Source organism: Eubalaena glacialis, chromosome 3 (assembly GCF_028564815.1).
Source record: "Eubalaena glacialis isolate mEubGla1 chromosome 3, mEubGla1.1.hap2.+ XY, whole genome shotgun sequence".
NCBI lineage: Eukaryota > Metazoa > Chordata > Mammalia > Artiodactyla > Balaenidae > Eubalaena > Eubalaena glacialis.
This window is the reverse complement of record NC_083718.1, coordinates 87,606,274-87,625,146: the sequence shown is the minus strand read 5'-3', so window position 1 is coordinate 87,625,146 and position 18,873 is coordinate 87,606,274. Positions and strand designations below refer to the sequence as shown.

Below are 18,873 nucleotides of genomic sequence, written 5' to 3'. Positions count from 1 at the left end.
CAGGGTCATGATGTCCCCAGCCTATGTCACAGGCAGCTGCTTCTGGCCATGGAAATCAAGCCACAAAATAGGATACATCATTCTGGTCTCAACATTACATGCCTTTTCCTTTCAAGAAGAGACCCTAATATACCTACAGGAGGGAAATACCCTTCCCTTATGTTAAAGTACCTTAACCCTTGTTCCTGCCTTTCCCAAACACAACAGCTGGAGGCATTGTGTAAAGGCATTTTATTTAAAAAAATCAACACATCCTACTTGTACAAATCACTCACTCTCCATTTCCAAGTCTCATCACTTGTGCTTCAGAGCAGAGTGTGTGGTATTTTTCTGGGCTCAAGGTATAAATTGACATGGTGTTCAAGAACTTGTCCAGTGGACAGAGCCGGTCAGGGCAACCTTTCGGCACCTGCTCCTGTGGAAGAGATAGAACTCAGCAGGGGCACTGAGGACCCCGTCTGGCTGTTTTCAGCTGTGCCCGGAGCTCTGAAAGGCTTTGACCCAATGGTGTGTGTATACACACATATAACAGACAGGAAGGCCCCATTAACTGGTCAACTTCCAGAGTCAGAGCACTATGCCCTGCTTGTGAAAGTCCCTCAAGAACTGTTGGTTGAATTGACTGGGAAAACACACTCATGTTTACTCCTGAGCTGGGAAGGCTAAAGGTCTAAGCCGTGGGGAGTGCTCTAGCCCCTGCCCTGGATAGCAACCTGCTGAAGCAGCCAAGGCACCAGGAGTACTGACAGTAAACATCACCTCCCAAAGACAGCATCATTCATTTTCAAAACAGGCCTCACAGTCAGGGTGTTACATCCTGGCAGAGACACTCATGAGAAGAGAAGGGCGGTCCTGTTCTTAGAAGATAAGGGATAAGGCCCAAGTCCCAGCCTGCCACTATATGCCCAGTTCTGCCTTAACCCTGGGCCACAGCCTTGAGAGGATTCTGAGAGCTCAGGTGCCAGTGGAGACTCCCTGGGCCCGAGGAGGGAGACTTGGTGCTAAACCAGGTGGGTGGGGTCGCCCAGCCACCTCCCAACCCCACCCCGGGGCTCTTACCTCCCCACGGTAATAGAGCTGCACAAACCACTCCTTAGACTCCCGGTGCTGGTAGAGTTCCATGGTCAGGTCCACAGCAAACGGGGGCCATTTGTGGTCAAAAATCCCCAGGGCCATTAAGAGAGGCATGAGGGTCACATCATGAGCTGCATAGAGGTACAGCTTTCTGCAAGAAGAAAACAGTTCTCCACAATTAATTCTTTACCTTAGGACTCTGGAGGCCAGGACACTGCTGCCTTCGCGAGTGAGGAAACCGGTGACATCTACAAATCAGTTGAGCCTAGTAAAAAACTCCTTTGAAGTAGATCGTGGGGAGAACCCTTATCCGCACGCCCCTTGTTTTCATGAGGAGGGATCCCCACTGGAGTAGCCCTCCTGGCCTCCTCCTGCCCAACCAACCACCTACTCCTCCCCTGGTGAGTTTTGAAGAAGAAACTGGGCGTGTGTGGCACAGCCCTACCTCTCTTCTCTCTTTGGGACCCGCCTGCCTACAGCAAATGTTCTTCCTACTCTCAGCTGTGTGATGAGTTTAGCAGAGCAAGCTCTCCTTGTTGGGGAAGGTTGCAGTTTGGGGGAATTAAGTCCATTTCATTAATATGCCTGTTTGGCCCTCAATACATTCTCTAAATGGGCTTTAATCAGTAATAAAGTTGCCTTTTAATCTACATCTACCTGATCCTTGTATCTGTCTCTTGGGAAACACTGAGGATTTTATTTGTTGACCCCCAACCTAGAAGGCTAACATTGGACCGTACAGGACTCTACAGACACAAGGCCGAGGCCGGGCAAGGTGGCAAAGGCCAGTAAGAAATCTATTGTCATTGCAGGTCTGTGAAGGGCAGGGAAGGGCATTCACATGGTTTGCTATTATAAATCTAGGCCCAAAGTTCCTGAATGTTCCTATTTCAACTCACTGTCCCCTACCTTCCCCACGCTCATTGCGCATTTCTAACTATGTACAATTCTTTCTCTCAAGAAGGCAGTCTACAGCAGTCCTTCTCCAATATTAGGGCGCTTACAAACCACCTGGGTGTCTTGTTAAAATGCAGATTCTGATTCAGTGGGTCAGGTTGGGGTGAGAGAATCTAACAACCCCAGGTGACAGTGAAGCTGTTTACCTGCAGACCACACTTTGCTTAGCAAGTGCCCAGGACACATAACATTCCAAATCTGTGGTCCCTAACCTGGGCTTCCAGGCACTCCAAAAGTGGCAATGGAGGTTCACGAGCCACGTCCAACATTTTTAAATGCCCAGTAGAAATCCTACCTTCCTGTATATTCAGTGAAGTTGTTTAAATAATCTATTAAGCAATTATCAGTGTTTGGGGCTATTATAATACCAAATCAGTGTGATGTCCTAATTAGCTACTCCGTTGGACACATGTTCAATTAGTTAAAAAAAAAAGGAAAAATAAATTTAGGGTTCTTTTTTACTAAAATAAAATTTCAGAACATGGTAGGACAGGTGTGGCAGGAAGAAAGGCAGAAATGTTGTGAATGTCTCTGGGACACGTGGCCTCTTAAACATCTACTTTCAGTCACTGACAGCCTCGTTCTTGCCCTCCTAGAACCTGGGTTCGCTCCCTGCAGCCAGATGCCACCCCGCCCCGCTGCCCTCAGCCACACCAAGCCGAGCTGCTGGGCCAGGTACCTGGTCTTGCCGGGTGGAGTGGCAGGGTCCACGACGTTCAGCAGGTTGCTCTCCAGAATGTGGAGGAATTGGCCCACTGCCATCTGAAGGCTTTCCCTATGGCGAGTAAACAATATTTAAGTACCCAGTGGGCACCCGGCACACAAGGGATGCAGGCTAGTTCTGCCCCCTTGAACCTCATGAGCCCAATGAGACAGAGTTGAGAAAAGCCAAGGGATGCGTGAGGGACAGTGACAGGCAGTAAGGAGAGAAACAGTGCTGCCACGAGTCTGAGGGCGCTCTGCGCGCAAAGCCTGCCGACAATAACAGCAGCAGGATACAGACCTGGTATGAACACAGCTGAGACAGGACACGTCATGGAGAACTAGGCCTTCACGGTTAAAAGAACAAAACTGGGAAGGACACGGTGTAATGGATTCCAGGAATTCCAGAAGGCCCTTAGAAAAGCCATCCAAAGGAACTGCCTAAACTACACTTCCTACGCTTCTTTGGAATTTAGACCATAAGGACTTTTCTTATTTATTTAACAAGAAGTTCAACACTAGTGCTCCCAGGCTTGGCGCTGTGGCTCCACCACTTTCATGCTCAGGACTGTCAACCTCATGATCACAAGGTGGTACCTCTACTCAAAGCATGTCTTCTCACAGTAGCAAACAAAGCTAAAAGATGGGGCTAGTAAGTAGCAAAAAGGCTTGGTTTGGGTGCCTCACACTTTTTATCAAAGAGGAAAAAAAAAACCTCTCCCAGAATTCCCAGAACCCAATCACTGACAAAAGGAAGCGGGGTTGCCATGATTGGCTTAGACCAATCTTTATTCATGGTGACTGGGTAAATGGCCACCTTTATAAATCAAGGAAAGTTGAAGCAATAGCTGAGGAGTACGCAAATACGCTTTCCAGAAGAATGTGTGCAGGCCAAGCCAAGTTGGATGGCACTGTGAAGTTGTAACCATTTGTCCTTGAAGAAACATCAGTTTTATGAAACCAGGGCTAACGGAAAGGAGAATGGATCAGGTCTTGTTTGAAACGCTTTACACCAGGAGAAAGCAAACTATGGCCATGGGCCAAATCCAACCCACCTGCCTGTTTTTGTAAATAGAGTTTTATTGGAACACAGTTGAGCCCATTTGTTTGCGTATGATCTATGGCTGCTTTCACGCTACATGGGCTGAGATGAGCGGATGCAACGGACAATACACGGGCCGCAAAGCCTAATATATTTACTAAATATGTGGGTATGTGTTGGTGGAGGGGAAGGCAGTGAGTGACAATTTAGGTCCAGTGGGGCCACTTCAGGAAAAGACGAGGGAAGGAGACAAGTCACAGGGAGTGGCAGCAAGCTGAGTGGCGCGACTGGAGCCTTCCAGATGCCCAAGGCAAGTGCAAAGTGGACACACTGACTCTGCGTGGGAGAAAAGCAGGCAGAGGCTCCTATGTTTATGCAAGACCAAGCAAATTCTTGAAATGTTAGCTGCTTTTTCCTCCCACTCATCTTCCCCGGACTGTTCCTCTACTTCCCATTTCCCCTCTCTACCAAGTCACCTATTCTGAGGACAAGCTGAATGCTTTGAACCAATCATAGAAAGGTGTTTTTTGAAATTTGGTAAGAGAGGCACTCTCCATTCTGGTAGTCAGGAAATAGGTCTTCTAAAAACAGAGCCCTAAGTACCAGTAAAATAGAGAAAACACAGGATTGGCGGTCAGAAGATCTGGGTTCAAGTCCCGCCTCTGCCACTTGCTAGCTGAGCCTGGGCAAGGTAGCCCACATCTCTCAGGTCCAGTTTCTCCATCTCTAAAGCGAGGACTTGGACTTGTCAGGGATAATGACACCTACCTCACAGCGAGAACAGGAAGGTGCTTTGTAAACTGTAATGTGATGAATAAAGTAGCAATAATGATTCTTCCTTCAGCATCCCCCGCCACCCAAATCTTTTGAAACTTAAAGCAAAGGAAAAAGTCAGTGATTAAGAGAAACCCAGCCGAGTGGTGGCTCCCGGTTCTGTGTAACAGTGAATGGAAGCACTAGGTCACTAGTCCCAGCTCTGGAAATGTAAGGACCTAGGGCCGAGTCCATTCAGAAGGCCAGCAGAATGGGGTGATCTCGGCCTCTGCACACAGAGACGCCAGCTAACAGTGTGAGCAGGCCTGATGAGCCCCCGTCCCCACACACTGGGAGGCCTGACCGAGCGTGACTTTATGCCAGCAGCCGAAGAGGCTCCTCACCTGTCTTCCCTTTGCAGGATGTACAAGGCTGTGTCCACCGCTCTCTGCTCAATCATCCATGCGAACCTCTTCAACGTGGGGCAGCTCGGGAGGCTGTGCACCTGAAAGGTCCAAGGGTACAGGTTTTGAAAGAAATGCTTCTCATCCACTGAGCCTGGCAGCCAATCAGCTTTCATGGAGCCCTAGGGGCCTGTCTTCTCCTGGGGAGAGCTCTCTCCTGGGGAGAGCTCAAAAATCTATGTCCCCAAGGCCTGTCGGAAGCTATTCCTCGAGATCTAAAGGCCCAGGAAAAAAAAATTGTTTTTCCTCTCTTTCTGATACTCCTCATCTACCCCAAAGTAAAAAAAAATTTGTATTTTCTTAAGCTAAAAAAAAAAAAAAAAAAAAATTGAATAAAATACAAGGCAAGGAATTCATAAATTTCTACTTGGCCTTCATTTTCCCCAAGATGATTTCTAAAAAGTATGCCATATAAATACGTTATATACGCAAACTCTTGTTTATTAACCTTAACCCTATTTTAGGCATAAGCACAAGGTACATTTCTGCCTTCAGGGCACACCGTCAACTTCACAAGAGAAGGAAGGAAGATCCAGGCTATACTGCCTTTGGGTGTCTGACTTTTGAATCTAGAGCAGCATTTCCTATTGTGCAGTCTTCAGTATTTATTAGATAAAAAAGATTCTATGGCTAAACAAGTTTGAGAAAAACAGACTTAAGGATTAACCAACTTTCTTTACTACAGGCTTCTCAGATTCTTTAATATGCTGACGTGTGTATAGACTCTCCAAAAAGTGATACAATAAAGAGGGATTCCAAAATTTTTAGACAATAATCTCTCCCTACCATCACCCACCCCACCCCTGCCTGCCCACGTAATACACGCTCACATCATGGGCATTCTGGCGAATGTGCTTTAAGAAACTCTGGTTGAGAGTTAAATGTCTGGGCTCCTAACCCAGTAAGGGGTCCTCCTTGATTGTTCCCTATCCCTCGGTTCCCACGTCCATTCTGTCTGCAAGTCCTATCACAGCTGCCTCCAAGCCAGGAGGTCTCCACCCAGTTCTAACTCCGGAGGCAGCCCACCAAGCCTCCCCCAGGGTCCCCCACCCCCAGGGCCCGAGGAGGACCGCCAGCCCACCTGCTCAGCAGCCATGTTGTCCAGGAGGATGAGGAAGTCCACTCCATCGCTACTGGCAATGCCCATCCCTTCCTTCACCTTCTTCAAATCCTCTGAGATCCCTGGCTGCAAAGCAGCAGCCTGCCTCCGGCCTCTGCCAAAAAATAACAAGTTATTCCTTATATTTCATCATACTGTAGAGTGATTAACAGTTGACAAAGTGTATACAATTCTTCACTTGGGATCTCATTTAACCTTCAACGACGACTCATCGGGGTTAGCTAGTATTATTGCCATGGTATAGATGAATAAACTAAGACTCTATGAGGTCAAATGACTTGTAAAAGGAAGTTAGTATGTACCAGGACTAGACTAATAACCCGGATTTTCCAAATCCCACTCCAGCATGATCAAAAACAGTGCAAGCATGGCCAGGTCTGCTTGAAAGCAGCATTCTCCTTCTGGGGGAACACATACTACACAGGCTTAGTGCAGCCCAGAAATACCTGAAAACTGAAAAGTGCCACCAGCCCAAACCAATCTATCCTACACGGCGGAACGCTGGTAAGAAAAGGGGAAGCTGTGTCTTCCTCTGCTTGTCCGTCTGGATTTGCAGCTTGATGACTGACTGGCTCATCCTTATTTAATCATCTTTTCTGTAAGGTTCTTCATCTGCCCCATCTGAGAGCATTGAAGGACTGAAGAGAGGATAATGCTTGGTAAATGGCAAAGCCCCACTCATGGCTGTATACACCATCTTTCCAGCCCTGCGTGTGGCTCTCCCCAGGCACCCTGTACCTTCACTATTAGCCTGTCGCCGTGAGCAAGAGCTGCCTCACTTCCTGGACAGTTGATGTCAGACCTGAGCTTAATGCAATCTCTTTCATCCCTTATCCACCAGCACGGCCAGCCTGGGCAGGCCCTCAGTTCAGGGAGCGCCTGCCAGCTAAGGTGGTAAAACGCTGCCTGTTCACCCCCTGGTGAGCAAGAATCAGGGGCAGTTACCTGGTTCTTTCCCGGAGGCTCCGGCAGTTTTGGTAGTTGGGGTACAAGACTTCAGAGCTTGCTTCATCAGTGTGGATGATGACAGGTCCTGGAAGGAATGTGGGAAGCACAGGCGGGAAGAGGCTTCAGCTTGTTCTTCCCAGCAGCTCCACCCCCTTCTTCTTCTCTCTGTCTATACAGACAGAGCTGCTCCCAGAGGCAGATCACCGAGGTTACTCCTTAAGGACAGTGAATGCCTTCAACATGCCCTGGCCTTGCCAACAGGAGCTCTGCTGCGGTCTGAGCAATGGAGAAAGCAGTAGCAGTCTTGTTTTGTCCAGCACAACCTCTCCTGCCGGGCCACCTATAGCTGAGAGCAGGTACAGGTGCCGATCAGACTGGCACGTCCATGACCCATTCCAAAAAACGTCACCTCGAGGTACCACCAGTACCTGGGGATTCTAATAAAGAATGCATCCTCCCTCACTTTATCAGAACTAGGTGCCATTCTTGCTTCCCAAAGTCCGATCCTATAGGCCAATATGGTGACTGACATGACAATCTGAGAAAGGTGGCCACAGGGTCACAAATTCTCTCAGACCCCATGGCCTCGCCCAAAAGAAAAACCAGGCTTCCACATGAACTACCAGGAACCAAAGATTAGACTACAAACAGTGTTCTTACAGACCTCGCAGCAGCTTGATCCTGCCCAGAGCTCACGAGTACCCTTGTCCCATCCAACAGTGCCCAAGAAAAGTGCTCTAACACCTTCCCACGCTTTGCTCTGTGCCAGAGATGGCAATGGCCTGTGGTAGCACCCCGTTCTACACAGCTCAAGCCTCACCTTCTCTGATGGCAGAGAAGCTTTTTGGAATTCACTGAGGTCAATCCATGGAGTTATTAGGTGAATCTAAACCCCAAAGAGCTATTATTTCCAAACAAATTATTGATAGCCAAAACCTCAGTATTTAAAAGTAGCCTATGGTGACTTGAGTAGAATATCAGAATTCAGACACACTTTGTTGGTCTGGACAGAAAAAGGAAATCAGACTGAAAGTCATGAGTTTAGGCCTGAATCTACAACTAACCAGTAGGATGGCCCTGGGAAGTCACTTCCCTTCTCTGGGGCTCATGTGTAAATTGAAGGGATGAGACTAGTATCAGCAATTTTCAGTTGTTTCTAAAGCAGTGGAAGCTTTTTCCTCCCACTGTTAGATAAGGTAATAAAAGAAAAGGTGCTGATGGCTTCAAGGTAGGGGTCCAAAGTATAGTCTACTTGCATTCCCCAACCCCCTTCTTTTCTGTAGTTTCTGACCCCTCTGAAGAATCATGGGGTTCCACGGGAAACATTGTAAAAAAGAATAGACCAAATGATCAGAGGCCGTCTCCAGATATACATGTTTTCTGAGAAGCAGGAGAGCACAAGAGTGAAGAGTATGGATTGTGAAACCAGACTGCCAGAGTTTAAATCCCTGCTCCTCCATTTACCAGCTTTGTGTTCCTCAGATAGTCATTTAGCCTCTCTGTACCTTAGTTCTCTTATCTGTAAAATGGGGATAATGTTACCTACCTCACAGGGTTATCACAAGAATTAAACAAGTTAATATCTGCAAAGCTCTTAGAACAATGTTTGATGTATAGTAAGTCCTTTAAATGTGAGAATAATAGTAACTATGATTTAAACCTCTAATTAACACATGATAATTCCTACCTGGTACCTGACATTAGTGTCTGGATAATGGACCTACAGTTTATGATAAATAAGGCACATTTGAGTTGGCACTCAGATGTGCATTGAATGAATGAAAGACCAAATGGTGCAGACCAACACCTTCCAGCTTCCCCCCACCAGCCTGATTCTCTGTAGTTTACTCAAAACCTTCTGGGCCTTCTCTAGGATTTTACTCTTGAAACAATATCCCAAAGTTGCACCACTTCCACCAATGGTAGCACCTTGTGGGCTTCTTAGGTCTATTCAAATCCCTTGATACTGGCCAAGGCATGGAAGTAGCTGTGACAGGAGTCAAATTGGACTGTGAGGATGTCTGGGTCCAGTGCAGGGAGCGGCTACCCAGGCAGCCACACCAGAGGCTGGTGATGATACCACTTCCTTCCTTGCACCAAGAAACACCTTTCCTACCTCAGTTACACTTCAGGTGGTTCTGAGGAGAGGACATTTGCCTTTTAGAAGCTGAGCAAGTGAACAGCTTTCAGAAGGCCAGGCACTATGGATTATTCCTAAACTCAGGGGCTCCCAAGAGGTAAGGAGCAGCCCATCCTGTTTGCTTTATGTTACTTAGGCTCGCTGTTTGTGTTCAGCCAACTTCAGCCAGAATTAGCAGCAGTACCCAAGCCAGCTGGGGGCAAGGCCAGCCTCCTTTGGCCTGGAGGTTCTGTATTTTACAAATTTTTTAAAAGCCTGATGGAAGTTTTATCTCTATTTGAGATACTGCTACAGAAGCTAAAGAAAATAACAAGAACCTCTGCCTTATGGCATCATTTTAGTATTTTAATACTGGTGAGGTCATGATGATCTGAAACTCAGACCAGCAATTAAATGTAAATTTCAATCAATTACAAATGACAAGATATGGCTTCATTTGATAGTCAAAGGGCCTCAACACATGAGATCCATAAGGGAAAATAATAAATGTAGTTCTTGGTGGTGAAAAGGTTGAGAACCACTAGCTGTGCTCATTCACTGGCTGAATAGGTCAAAACGCAAACTCGACAGATTTTCTTAACTAGGAAAGGCCGTACGGAATACTGTTAATACCATCTGGGTCACGCTGTGGATTTTCACCAAGACCAGGGCAGTAGCAGCAGACCCATGTCCCAGCGAAGTGTCCCTCCTGCCCTCCTTCCTTTTCAGCAGCGTCTCTACTAAACAAAAAGGCCCCAGTACTGTTCACAAGACCTGGCTGGGGCTGCCTCATGCAGCTTGTGTAGACGCTTGAGAGAAGAAGTCAGGAGCCAGAGGCGCATCAGAGCAGCTGACGCATTGCTGCAGGTGTGCAGGTCAGGCTGGCAAGGGCAGCAGCAGGCCAGACAGGGAGGGGGCTGCCAGAGTAGTAGGTACACCATGGAAGCTACATGAGCAGGAGGAGAGAGACCAAGGAGACAGACACCAAGAAAGAGAGAGCGGGGCTTTGGAAGTGAGAAGAAAAGGCTCCTCAGGGACAGGGGCTGACTCGTAGACCCCAAACTCAAACCTTCTTTCTGACATTGGAAAAGCCCAGCCAGCAAACACCGGGTAGACTCCAGATTCCGATATATGTTAGTGGAACGAATGCTGGGGAAAAAAACAAAAAGGTAGATTAACTCATAAAAGGAAGATTTATATCTACACTCCACCTTATTCCACAGAGCAGCTGGGAGGCTTTCAAGACTACATAAGGGGAGCTATAGGGCAGGGAAGTATCCTTTATCTCTCTGTGGGATGGCTGCCCAAGGGACCTGAAGGCCAATGAATGTGACCTCCAGTGACCACTTGTTCACTGAATCCTACTGTACTAGGGTAACTGCTCCCAGACTACCTTGGAGGTTCTAGCAGGGGAGAGCAGCTTCTCGTATACCCTTGACCGGAGAATGGTCCTCCTCTATCGGGGAAGGTCATCCTCTTCGACCGAGTGTGCAGCTTCGGGAGGGACACACATGGAGAGGTGGGAGAGGAAGGGGATACCCGCCTAGCTAGCCAGATCAGCAGAATCAACCCTGGCGATCAATGGGGTGACAGATGTCACAGCCAGATCGCCCTCACATCCCCCCAGACTACCTTGGATGAGAGTGGGAACCACCTGGGGCATCAGGGCAGGTTTTCTCATGCTCAGGACCTTACATTGGGTGCAACATCCCTTTTTCAAGTGACTCACAAGACCTCCAGTGGGTTGAAGGTTGGCGAAAGAAAGGGGATGTCCTCCACGTAGTTCTTCCTCAGCCTCTCTCCCAGGGCAAACATCTGCTGCATGCCCACCTTGGTCAGCTGTCCAGCAAACATGCCCCCCTGAGGTGGGGGAGGAAGGAGAGAAGAATGAAAACATCTGGTGGCCTGCTAACCTCAGGCCAGAGCACACCATCACAGCCCTGCAGGGGGGCTTCCCAGAGCAGGGAAGCATCGCTCACCTTCAGCGTGGTCTCGTGGTACTGAGAGTCGAAAGGAGAATGTGGTTTCGGGCCACCGGCTAGATTGGTGACTGTGTAATCAAACCGAGTTCGGGGTGGGACCTCTAGTAGCTGGGGTTTCCACTCTACCTGTTGTGACCACAAAAAAACAACACATTGTTTAAAAAGGTTTTTGAAACTTAGGGCATTAATATCCAGCAGCACATAGCTAGAATCACACTGACACTAGACAAGCAACCTTCCTATGGGAAGGAAGGAAAGAAACTTTAACTCCAGCTCCAATTAAGGGAAGAAAAGACTGAGATCTATTATTCCAGGTGTCCTCAGCCCAAGTCCTGTTACTGCTACACTAGTACTCACTGTTAAGCTGTTGCTCTGGCACTAAGCCCAGACTGAAGTAAAGGGGAGAAGCAGCCAGAGCGCCGTGGCGAATGAATGAATGAACTAATGACTGAATAAGTGAATGAATATGATATAATCTCAGTGACCATATACTTAAGAATTTTTAAGAAATCAACCTGAAGGCTTTTATGGCCCCTCCTTAAGGACTCTTGCAACTACTACGTATTTCCCTTCCTTTCATCCAACTTCTCAAACAAGTAGCTGCCCTCTAAGAAACCTTCACTTCTTCACCATCTTCCTTTATTCCTTGCAATCTGGCCCCTGCCCCAACTGTACTGATTTTCGAAACATAACAAGTAGTCATAGGCCTCACAGCTCCAATTGCCCATAAAATTCTTACACGCATTGAGTCCGATGTGATGACTTCAATTTTAAAAACAAAAGTCTTTTCTTCTAATCCCATATACCAGCCCCTCTTCCCAACTGACTATGATTCTCAAGGCTACCCCAATCCTATTTCCCAAGACTCAAACCTCTGACTCGCCCCACTGCTCCCCCATCCCCACCCCAAACCCTGTGGATCACTGGCTAGAAAAAATGTTACTCCCACTGGTCCTTCTTTTATCTTACTATTAGAGTATAAAACCTTATTACCTCAGGCAAAGTCCTGTGACAGGCTCTCTCCCTCCCACCCCCCAAACCATATATACATAACCACCTAATTAATCTTGCTAGGCCACTCTCATCACATCAATAGCTTTTTCCTAATGTTCCAAGAGAGAAACATCTGCCTTTCAGGACTTTTGGCCCAGCCTCTGTCCCCAGCTGTACTGCCACTATGCCTCTCTTCCCCTACCCAGGCCAGACCATACCCACTGCTTCCTCTACATCTTCTTTCAGCTCGCTTCCCTTGCTCGGAGGGAGTCCTGTCCCTCTCTGTCCATCCAGCTTCTCTCCAAGGTTCAATGACAGCTCAAGCCTTACCTCCCCATCTGTGTCTGCTCCAGCTTTCAGTGGTTGTCTTCTTATCTGAATTCCTACAGCACTTACAATATTTAACTCAATTTCTTACTGCTTCATTTTGTTTTAAAACTAACATTTGAAAACCTACGAGGTCACACAGCATCGTATTTATCTTGGTGCCTCCCAGAAATATCCCAGGAGACGGCTACTGGGAGTCCCAGGTCCATTCTTCCAAAAGGCATTGTCTCAGCCTCACCTGCACCTGGTCTCCAAACACCTGAGCCTCTTCCCCTGCTGGTGCTACAGCAACTGATATCAGAAGATTGGGTGTTCAGAGCCGAGACCTTCTTCCTACAATCTTTTAATCACTGCTCCTCCTTTCAAAGTTCTAATCCTATAACTTCCCTTCATAAAACCCTTCAAGGGCTCATGGCTGCATGACGGCCCCTGCCTCTCTCTCTTCACCAATTCTTCCCTCCCCTACACACTTCTTCTCTAGCCACACAACTCTGTTTCCTAGAACACCGTCCCCACACCTCCTGGCCTTTCAACCTCATGTTCCTTCTACCTGGAATTTTCTTTTCCCTTTCGTCTGGAAAGACTTCTGTTCATACCACAAAACAGCTTAAATGTTCCCAGAAGCTGTGACCTTGGCCCTGTGCTCTCACAGCAGCCTCAGTGGATCTTTTTGGTAGCCTTCACCAAACTGTATTAGACAAGTCCCTTTACTAGTCTGTCCTGCCCAGTAGACTTAGCTCCTGAGAGCAGAGCCTGTGTCATCTATTGATCTCTGCATTTTGGGTGTCCAACAAAGGGCCTGCCACACAGTAGGCATAATTAACAGCTCCAACAGGGAATTCCCTGGTGGTCCAGTGGTTAGGACTCTGCACTTCCATTGCAGGGGGCACAGGTTCCATCCCCGGTTGGGGAACTAAGATCCCACAAGCTGTGCGGCCAAGGGGGGAAAAAAAAATAGCTTCAACAATTTGCTAGATCCTGTGGAAGATACCAAGATTGAGATAACATGACCCTGCCTTTTTTGGATTTTCCAGTTAGTAGAGACAGCAAGCTTTGTATGTAAATGATAGCAGAACTAAAATAGAAACTACGTGCTACAAGAAACCAGAGGATGGCCATAGTAGTTCAAAGGCAAGACAGACTTTCTCTTCTGGCTGAGGATTCAGGAAAAGTTTCATGGAAGGAATGGTATTTGAAATGAATAGGATTTAGACAAGCAGAGACCAGGACTTGAGAGGAAGAGGTAGGTAAGAAGAAAGGGTGGTATTCAGAATTCTAAGACTAGGTAGAAAGCTTGAGCAAAGCGGAGATGGGGAAGAATATATAGAGGAAAGAAGTGGCTTGGTTTGCCTCAACCTGGGAGTGGTTTTCAAACTTTTTAATTAGCAAGTATCAGGTTGAGTTAGATTTGTATATTTAAAGGCAAAAACTGGAGTTCCTCTAGTTTAAGTAGGAGTGGGAACTCAGAACCCTAGCCACTCAGCATCCCCTTAGCCAGCAGGCTCCATAGAATAGTTTGAAAGCCATCAGTATAGATCACAATTGAAATGGAAAGACTCAACGCAGAAAAGCCAATTTCAAGATGTCTGCCATAGAGCTGGTGAGAGCCTAAGGCCTCATCTAAGGCAGCAGGAATAGAAGGGGTGGATTCAAGACTTTTGAGTCAAACCTGGCAAGTGAGTAGATAAAAGCTTTATTTGGAGGCTATATTGGTAGGTAAACAAGAAAGAATAAAGAGAAAATGACTTTGATTTTGAGTCTGGGTGCCTAAGGTGGTAAAGGGTAATAGAGGAACTCCTTGACTAAAACTAAGGCCAAGACAGAAGAATAGCTGACAAACTGAGTTCAGGTTTGTACAATTTAAGTTTCAGACACCTCCTTTGAGTTCCCAGCACTCCCCGCATATTCCCATAATTGGAATCTGTTTTGTCTCTCTCCTTCATCACATTGTAAACTCTTTTCTCTTTTACAGCTGAGATTGAATTATACATCCTTGTAAGCCCAGTGTCTAAGCACAGGTCCTGATACCAGGTCCATAGGGCCCGCTCAGCCACACTAAGAAATCTCCTCCTGTTAGGTGCATTCACCAAGAGGATCTCTGGTTTTTCTAGGAGATGACTCCTGAGGTCTAGAGTACATATTTTCAAATTTTCAAGGATGGATCATACATGAGCTCCATACATGGTGTCCATCCCACATACACACTCTCATTCTTGTGCCTGCTTTTCAGCTTCGGAGTTAGTGGCAAAGACTAACTTTATAATTTTATTTACTTACACTCCATTTTCAAGAACTAACTTAAAGTAAGTGGTAGCAATACCTAAAATATAGTAAGATAAGCAATTCAAAGTAGACAAGAAAGACAAAAGCAAATGAGTATATAGGGACCAAAAATATGGATACAGTAATAAAGTTTCTCAAAAAAATACATGCTATGAAGATCCATATACTTACTGTACGTGGGCCAAAAGAGTCAGCACTAAGCTTTCTGGCTTTTATGTACAAGGAGAAACTTGATCAGCTAGACAAGCTTAAAGATAAAAGCAAGGCAACTGTTCAGGAGAAGCGCACCATTTCTCATGCTAACAGACAAATTCCTCCCAAGGGTCCTCATAAAGAGGATATAATGAACATCTTTTCAGTAGTCACAGCAATGAGTTTTGTGGGATTGTTTCTCATTGTTCCCTCGACACAGAATGATAGCATCTCACCAAAGCACATTTCCGTGAAGACAGTACTACACTGGGATCGATATGCTACATTCAGGTAAAAGAAAAAAAAATCTACGTAAAAGTAAACAAGAACTTCCAGGTGTAGATTTTAGAATAAACCAATGATTTGAAACCTTGCACACTGCACAGTAGTATCACTGGGAAATTTTTTTAAAGTTACTGATGCCTGAGCCCCTCCTGGGCTAATGACATCCAGATCTCCTGGGGATGGGGCCTCAGTTTTTTAAATGCTACCCAGTCCAGATAATTCTAAAGCTTCACCAGAGAAGCTTTAACCATATCTGGATGCTCTGGGTCAATTAAATCAGAACCTCTGGGAGAGAGACCTAGGCATCAGTGTTTTTTAAAGCTCCCCAGTTGAGTCCAATGTCCCACCAAGGTTAAGAACCACCACTGCACAGGAATGAATGGATTGACTGGCACATCCTTTGTGTAATGCTTCCTGAAAACTGCTGCTCTTAGCTGAGTTTTGAATAAGTATTAATCAACACTGATACTGACATTATCCTTCCTAGCTCATCTACACTATCAAATAAATATGGACCCAAATGTCTTCATGAACAGTGGAGCTGGAACGGGTTGGACTTTATTTTATAAAAACTGAGAAATCTTCCTGGGTTGGGGGCTATTTTGCCATCATATAGAGAGGAGCTGAGGGAAATCCAGAAGTAGGGCCAAATTTATCTTTTGAAAGCGTACCTGGATCTAATCTAACAACCAGAAAAAATGGACAATCAAGTTTCAGAGTTTTATTTCCAGAGCACAGATACAACTTTTAGGAAGATAGGTTAATTCATCAGCCATTCAAGCCATAAGAAAACAACTCAATAAAACATCTAGTTTTAAACAATGATATTTTCTGAGGATTTGTGAGATAACTGAATGGATTGACTTGTCACATAAGTTTATCTATAAACTAGTCAGAAGTCTGGAAATATCTACCAAAGGCAATTTTAGTTTTAGAATTGTTGTCAAAGTCCTTTCTGACTATAATTAATAGCAGAACCACGAAGATTAGAAAATTCCAGTAACAACCTCTATTAAATTGGAGCTTGAAAAAAAAACCTGAGAGAGAATATCCAGAAACAAGTTACAGGAGGCTGATGATACTTGGTCATAGCCTAAGTTGAACAAGAGTTGGTTCTACCCCTCGCTTTTATGCACAAGACTTTATACAAGATAACCAAAGACGTTCAGTGCATCTGCCTAAAGTCTAGAGAATGTGAGCAGGCAAAAGAGGTAACGTGCCTTATCTAATTGCAAAATAACACCGAGGACTCAGATTCTCTATATTTTGTGGCTACAAAGACAGAAATTGAATGAAGCCGGCAGTCTACCTGAGCTACAACTGCCGCTTCCAGCATAAAGGCAGAAGATACCCATCACACATCCACTGGCTCAGGAGAAAGCCCTAAAAGAATCTAAATTTTTTTCTGGGTCCTTTAGGGAGCACATATACTGTCTGTAGGAGGTCCAGGCCTAGACATTCAGACTTTTATTCACTGCCACCACTGATAACTTTGTCTTCTATTCTTGTATGTTATTTTCCATACAGCCTTTCTGTACGGAGAATAAATGGCGAAGAAAGGGGAGTACACAAGAGATGGGCTATGTACAAAACTATAAGGAAAATTTAGTGACCTAATATAAACAGGCAAAGTAAGAGACTGAAAAAAAGGTCAAAGTATCCAAAAAAAGGAAAGAAAGAAAGCGAAGGAAAGGAATGGAATTCAGGCACCAGATAGAATGTGGTATAGCCATATAGAAAGGCTAACTAGAAACCTGATAATAGAATTAAATGCCTGACAAAATTTATTCATTTCTGTGGGAAGTGCTTTAGAGGTTTGATTTCATGTGTGGCCAGCTTTAAAAACTGGGTTTTCAGTTGTACAATGTGAGTTGTACAACCTTGAGGGTTTCTTAAATGCAGCTGTCACCATGAGTATGTCTAGTATCAGATTTGGACATCCTGTTGAACCTGCTCCAACATCAACCTGGAGAACAATGCAAAAGCACCCCACAGGTTAAGTTTGACACCTGGATGCCTGGGGATTTCAGGTTACCTATTTATCTTCACTAGGAAGACAGTTCTTTAATCACAGGCCTGCCTGCTATGAAAGGCCAGAGATCTTTACTGGCTCTCCCCAAGAATCAAATCCAGAGAGGGTAATCATTTTCAAAACTGACTACTTGTACTTTAATCATAATTATCCTGACCAAAACCAGGTAGATTTTAAGACATAAGCCACAAGACTAAACAATTAAAAATTTTTTTTTCCTACCTCAGATTCCTTCCACAATAGGTTTAGGAACCCAAAATAAAAAAGGAGAGCTCCAAGATACAGCACTTGTTACCAAAAAAATCTTCAGGATTTCAAATGGTATCCAGCAAACCCTGAGAGAAAGCTGCAGTAAAATCTGTTCCCAAAGGTATTAACCTCTGTTATCCACTGTGACCCCAGTTAGGGTGGCTCCTGTCACAAAGGTCCCTGCAGCTCTTTGACAATCGTCAAAATGGTCACACATAAATGCATTACACCCTTGTACTCAAGTTCCCACAAATATTTACTAGAAATGCAGAATCTCAGGCCCTACCGCACGTCGGCGGAATCAGAATCTGCATTTTAACAAGATCCTAGGAGATTTATACGCACCATGGGAAGCACACTACTACTACTAGCTGTGCTTCATCACAGCCATCGGGGGGCGTAACTGGAAGTTTCCGGTCTGCCCTACAATCCGAGAGTCCGAGGAGTCTTGGGGGGGCGGGGGCGGGCAGCAGGCCAGCACCTTTGCTCAAACTGTTTTCCCTTTGTCTGGACCCAGCCCGAACCCCCGCTCCGTGAGAGTAAAATTCCAAAGGTGGTGTGTGTTGGGGCGAAGAGCCCGGCCCGCCACTGGTTGGCCACACAGTCCTCGCCCCACCAGCCCCGCCGATCTCTCACCTGCTCCTCCCGCGGAAGCGCCTTGAGAGGGCTCCGCGCCCCGTGTCGAAACACAACTTGCACCATTTTCAACTCCAGCAGGCTTCGGTCGACGGAATTCTGGTCGTCAGACCCCCGCTGCTCGGCCAGAGCCACCCGCCGCTGGTGGAGGCAGTACGCCAGCGAGGTCAGGACGCCCACCGGGGCCCACATGCGCACCCTGAAGACCCGGGAGATCATGGTGAAAACCCCTCGGCTCCCCTCCGGGGTGAGGGTGCAGAAAGCGAATACAAGTCCTCCGCGATCGACGGGGCTCAGCAGCCGCCCCCAAGTTCCCGGGAACCGGTGGGCGAGCACATCCACCCACCCAAGCTGCGACCGCTGCGACTCCCAGCTGTGAAGGGGACCCCGAGTGGGAGCGTGGGGGAAGAATCGGAGGTGGGAGCAGCGATGACTCCCCGGGAGTTTTACCCAGGGTCGGGGTTGGCCTCTCCCGCCGCAGACTGGGAGGGGGAGCGGGGAGCTCAGCTCCTTATCCTTCGTCCTCTAGGGAACCTTAAACTTGTATTCCAAGTTCGGCCTCCAGCACTCTTGACGGGACAGGAACCTGCCCAGAGTTCCTGGGCGGCAGTGACTCCATTAACACAGATCACTGAACTCCACTTTTTTATAAGCAAGCTCCCACCCACTTTCTCACCCACCCGGGGACCTGCCCCAAGCGGACCCGCGCAGAGGA

At 46.6% G+C, this 18,873-nt stretch overlaps 1 protein-coding gene across 2 annotated transcripts; it reads right to left on the bottom strand.

Annotated features, from left to right (window-relative positions):
• Positions 1-214: 214 nt before the first annotated feature.
• On the bottom strand, positions 215-18,799 carry ACP6 (acid phosphatase 6, lysophosphatidic). 2 transcript variants are annotated; one of them, XM_061183595.1, is made up of 11 exons: positions 18,609-18,799; positions 18,159-18,357; positions 11,159-11,287; positions 10,909-11,039; positions 10,249-10,328; positions 7,058-7,145; positions 6,074-6,206; positions 4,933-5,033; positions 2,711-2,806; positions 1,060-1,225; positions 215-415 (listed from the first exon to the last, which is right to left on the bottom strand). In XM_061183595.1, exons 2-11 carry the CDS (start codon positions 18,348-18,350, stop codon positions 272-274), a joined length of 1,260 nt encoding a protein of 419 aa, XP_061039578.1. In that variant the 5' UTR covers positions 18,351-18,357; positions 18,609-18,799; the 3' UTR covers positions 215-271. The 2 variants fall into 2 exon arrangements, with proteins under 2 accessions (XP_061039578.1, XP_061039577.1); XM_061183594.1 differs by lacking the exon at positions 18,609-18,799 and having other exon boundaries at positions 18,159-18,499.
• Between the last annotated feature and the right edge of the window lie 74 nt (positions 18,800-18,873).

Bases quoted from the DNA above. Each gene is read 5' to 3' on its own strand.
- ACP6 (XM_061183594.1), bottom strand. From the start codon at position 18,377: ATGATCTCCCGGGTCTTCAGGGTGCGCATGTGGGCCCCGGTGGGCGTC. The intron at 11,288-18,158 runs GTGAGAGATCGG...TGGTCACAACAG, and splicing joins CGCTTCCGCGGGAGGAGCAG to GTAGAGTGGAAACCCCAGCT. The intron at 416-1,059 runs GTAAGAGCCCCG...TCTCTTCCACAG, and splicing joins AGCTCTATTACCGTGGGGAG to GAGCAGGTGCCGAAAGGTTG.